Source organism: Monopterus albus, unplaced genomic scaffold, assembly GCF_001952655.1.
Source record: "Monopterus albus unplaced genomic scaffold, M_albus_1.0 scaffold95.1, whole genome shotgun sequence".
Taxonomy (NCBI): domain Eukaryota; kingdom Metazoa; phylum Chordata; class Actinopteri; order Synbranchiformes; family Synbranchidae; genus Monopterus; species Monopterus albus.
Window position 1 is genome coordinate 1,299,621 of NW_018127975.1, and position 4,603 is coordinate 1,304,223.

Consider the following 4,603-nt stretch of genomic DNA (forward strand, 5'->3'; position numbering starts at 1 on the left):
AATTTAGAGTCACCAAACAACCAAAGCTGCATGTCTTTGGACTGTGGGAGGAAGTCGGAGTACCCAGAGAGAACCCACGCAGGCACAAGAACATGCAAAGTCCACACAGAAAGGCACCGGGTTGGCCTGGGCTCAAACCTGAACCTTCTTGCTGTGAGGAGACAGCACTAACCACCGCACCAATGTATGCAACAATTATATATATTTTGACAAAATTTTTTAAAATAAAAATATTACATCTAAATCCTTCAATATTACTTAACAGTGATGCCATAAAGTACACTTTCCCCATGTAAAATGAAAACTTAGTTTAATTGTACACTATCTTTAATGTTGTCTTTTAAATAAGCTCCCTGTCTGTTGAATGCAGGATAAAGACGACTGTTTACAGAGACATTTTGAGACTAGTACAGCGGTACCTGCCTGATCATAACCTGCAAGTTAAGAGTGAAAGACAAAGTACACACTGCTGACGTGTGAAGCTACTGACACAGTTAAGTCCTGCTTCAAACATTAAGAACCACATGTCAAACATGAAACCTGTTTAGAAATATCCTAACAAAGCTCTGGCTCATTTTTGTGTTAATATGCAAATATAGTGTACTTTCACCTTATTTCATGTTGTGCAATTTAATGTTTGACTCTGCTCACAAGCATATTGGGCTGTAGCAAACAAGGTACAAGTTTGTGACTGCAACAATTCAAAAGGCTAAAGGATTGGTTCCTTTGGAGATAAAAGGCTGACTGTGTGTCAGACCCCACTGACAAGAAGTTGCTAGTTACGTTGTCTGCGTTATCCGCCATAAACTACAGGATGTTACAGAAAAACATACAGCAGTTCAGGACAACAGACATAGGCTACCCCATGATAGTGGCAACATTCATCAAAATGTCAGCAACTCAAGACAAAAATTACAAGTGGAATAAAACAATAGGCATAGAAAGTTTTCTATCTGCCCATGACACCAATACCCTCAACCTAATAAAAATAATTATCTGATGCCCTCCCTGTAAATAAAAAACTTCATCTTCCATTCTTCCTTCTCTTAGAGTACATGATAAAACATACAATGTTAAATTTCTCAGTGATTTACTTAAAAAACTGTTGTAAAAAAGGCCCCGAAAGAAAGTGACTAGCTTAAATAGAAATACATATATATATATATTCATACACAAATTTCTTCAGACCTTATACCAAACCCCATAAAAACCATAATCAAAATCTCTGAATCTGTGTATGTATTACTTTAGTCACTTATCAGTCATGCTCTAAATGTTACATGATCTCACATTCTCCCACGCTGCTGGTTTTTCAGTGTATGGTTACACCAGACAGTGGTTACAATCACATGTTGACCTTCTCTTCTGGAAGGAGTTTTTCCTTGGCTGAGTCCTGAGGGTCTTTGCTAGGCGTTTTCTTCATCTCTAAACCTTTGACCCAAGTATAGGCTGACGAGCCACAAAGAACCATCATATTACTGGTCCACCATAGGAAGCTTTTACTGGAAGAGTTGTACACAACTGCAATAACAGTCTGCACACAGGCTTTTGCTGTCCCTGAGACGTTGTGTGTGAGAGGACTGGTATACTTGATCTGGAGACCTGTGACATAGCCGATGGCGAAACCAAATACTCCCCCGAGTGTCATCATACTCCAAAACCTGAGATCAGTGAGATGGCTGAAGGAGGCGACATGGCCCAACTCTCCAGACAAAAGAATGAGCGGGAGGAAGAGGACGCAGGCATTGATATTGTTATAGTAGGACAGCTTCCAGATGTTTCCGTCCACTGCTGGCATCACCTTCTTGGTGTAGATGGCATTCAGAGAGACACAAGCGCTGGCCAGTACCCCAAAAAAGACACCTGACCAGGAGAGGGACCCTGCCAGGCCTTCCTGGTCCACACCAAGCCAGAATCCACCTGGAAGGCAAGAACATGTTCAGGACATATACACAATAAAGCATTTTGAACACTGGAGCAGACAATCTGCTGTCAACACTGAAATGCGGTGGTATGAAAAAGTAAAAGAACCCTTCTATTATTCTGTTGTAAATTAACTTTGATGGTTAGGGTCACTGTCCTGCTGCGTCCTGCTGCTGGTGGACAGCCAGCCTGGCATTACATTTCATAACTGTATGGCCAACTCTGTCTGCAAATTTGTCTGTTTTGGGGTTTGGGCCCCTTAGCTCCAGTTAAGAAATTCTTTAGTGCTACAACATACTGTAGTTATATTTTAAACAACAGTGCTTCAACTTTGTCACAATAATTTGTGGAAGGCTCTTTCCAGTTTCAACATGACAATACCACCAGTACACAAAGCCAGGTCCCATTAAGAAACAGTTTGTGGAGTTTGGTGTGGAAACCCCATCAAGCTCCTTGGGCATAGACTGGAACACCAGCTGCTGATCTGTCCTCATCGCTCAACATCAAAGTTGGACCTCTCTAATGCTCTTGTGGCTGAATGGGCGCAGATCCCGGTAGCCAGGACAAAGGGTCTATTACTTCCTGTTTTATGAACGTCCATCGCACAGTACGTGTTGCATACTGGCAAATAAGTCAATATTAATGTAATAGAGAAAATGCTGCGGTAAGCCAGGAAAGGGGGAAGGAAAGGGAAACTTACCTAGTATGATCCCACAGCAAAGCAGGGCTTGCAAAGATGTAGTTTGTTTCAAGATAACGTACGATAACAGCACATTGAAAACTGTGCTGAGTGAACGACCGACCGTGTAGAAAGCCACTCCGAGATATTTCAGACACAGGTTGTTGAAGGTGATCATGCCGATGAACACAAGAGACAGAGGCAGGACCTCCCGGGATGTCTTCACGTCAAAACTGACCAACGGGAAGTCGATGATCCACGGGCACAGTTTAGACAGTACCTGCATGAGCAAGCACAGGCCAACAGTCACGACACACTGGTAAAAAGTGACAAACAACGGCGCGTTCAACTCTCTGTTGTCCAGTAGATAACTATTAAGGAACACCATTGTTATTGAAACAAACCAATACAATGCAACCACCGCTGCTATTCTGACAGCTCGGAGTATAAAAGATTCTCCGTCCTGGTATATCATTTCCGATTCAGCCATGGCCATCCGCAAAATACTAGACCGCTTCAGTTGTGTCCTGTTCATTAATTCAGAGAAAGACGAACAACCTGTACAAAAACCGGACCGTTCACATTTAGCAGCAGACAGCCATTGCTAACTATACGATGACGTATACACATGACGGCGGTGTTCCGCTACCGGCAACACAAAGACTTCCCGTGTAATCCCTTCAAAATAAAATATCATTCTCCACAAACCACTCAGGTTGAAGACATTCGCAAAAAGCCACCCAGTCTTTGAAATAAACATTTCTTTGGTATTAATGTTTGCAAGTCTCGTTCGCTACAAAAATGACTGAAAACCCCGTGTTGCTGTGCACTGTATCCTGCACAAAATACGCACCCGCGGAAACAGCCGTGGAACAGTGATGGTGCACGAAATATAAAATTCATGCAAATTAAAGCACTGGAGACAGGAAAAACGGCAGATACTGAAAACTGTCGAGGTCCATCTTGTAGATCAAGTTTGGCCAGAAAATGTAGCTACATTGTTTAATTTTACACTTCTCTGACTGGATATTGTCAGTCTAGACTCTGTAGTACATATTTTATTATCATTTATATTTTTCCCATGAATTACCTCCTTACAAAAATAGAACTGGACATGAGCTTTAATTCCGAGGTATCAGTCCATTTTTTAAATGCCTGGTTAAAGAAGTTTTCTCACAAAAAGGTTTTACATATATTAAATTGTCATAAATTGATCCCTATTTAATCACTCAGCGAAATTGTGTCTACTAGAGAGTAGTTTGTCCTACCCCTCCTATCATACAGCCTACCTGAAGTCCATTTACAATTTGCTATGTCAATAAAGCAATACAATGCAGGATTTGAAAGCCACTACTGATATTGCAAACCTGACTCTCACATAAATGGCATGTAAAATTGTTAAAGAAATTGGACTCATATTCACCTGTTTATCTTTTGTTTTTAGAGTTGTCACAGAGTAGCTGAGATCTCAGACTGTAGCCTACCTCATTAAAACAGTAAACATTTCTCTTAGCTAAGAACAGTCCTGAAACTAAAATGTACAATCATTTTAAAGAAAAGCGATGAAGAGTAATGTCATGTTGCCAAATGTAAGAAGTTTGAATAATAAAACCAGCAAGCAACAAAAATGACAAGAAGAATAGGAAGTTATTTTGTTTAAGCATGAGTCAGTGCTTGAAGGATTAATCTGTATGCACATACTGTACTGTATTGTTTAGTTTTAAGTATTTGTACTTTACTAAGCCAAAAAAAAAAAAAAAACAATCCCCAGGACACATGTAATGGGTCCTGTTTCATTTAAAGTTGAATGAAAGTACTGTTACTGTCTTAGAAAATAATCAGCATACACACGCTTGTGTTTGTGATTAGATTTATGAAGAAGTATATAAAGGTATTGATGAAAACTTGAAAGGAAAAACTTTTTCAACTACTTTTGTCAGGGATTAACTTTTTTTGTTGGAGCAGTGGGATTTTATGGTTCACATACACTAAAGAAACAGT

At 40.2% G+C, this 4,603-nt stretch overlaps 1 protein-coding gene across 2 annotated transcripts; it reads right to left on the reverse strand.

Moving 5' to 3' along the window:
• Nucleotides 1–213: 213 nt before the first annotated feature.
• On the reverse strand, nt 214–3,405 carry slc35c1 (solute carrier family 35 member C1). 2 transcript variants are annotated; one of them, XM_020608784.1, is made up of 3 exons: nt 3,024–3,405; nt 2,624–2,882; nt 214–1,920 (listed from the first exon to the last, which is right to left on the reverse strand). In XM_020608784.1, exons 1-3 carry the CDS (start codon nt 3,135–3,137, stop codon nt 1,346–1,348), a joined length of 948 nt encoding a protein of 315 aa, XP_020464440.1. In that variant the 5' UTR covers nt 3,138–3,405; the 3' UTR covers nt 214–1,345. The 2 variants fall into 2 exon arrangements, with proteins under 2 accessions (XP_020464440.1, XP_020464439.1); XM_020608783.1 differs by having other exon boundaries at nt 2,624–3,404.
• Between the last annotated feature and the right edge of the window lie 1,198 nt (nt 3,406–4,603).

Bases quoted from the DNA above. Each gene is read 5' to 3' on its own strand.
- slc35c1 (XM_020608783.1), bottom strand. From the start codon at position 3,137: ATGAACAGGACACAACTGAAGCGGTCTAGTATTTTGCGGATGGCCATG. The intron at 1,921-2,623 runs GTAAGTTTCCCT...CTTGCCTTCCAG, and splicing joins TTGCTGTGGGATCATACTAG to GTGGATTCTGGCTTGGTGTG.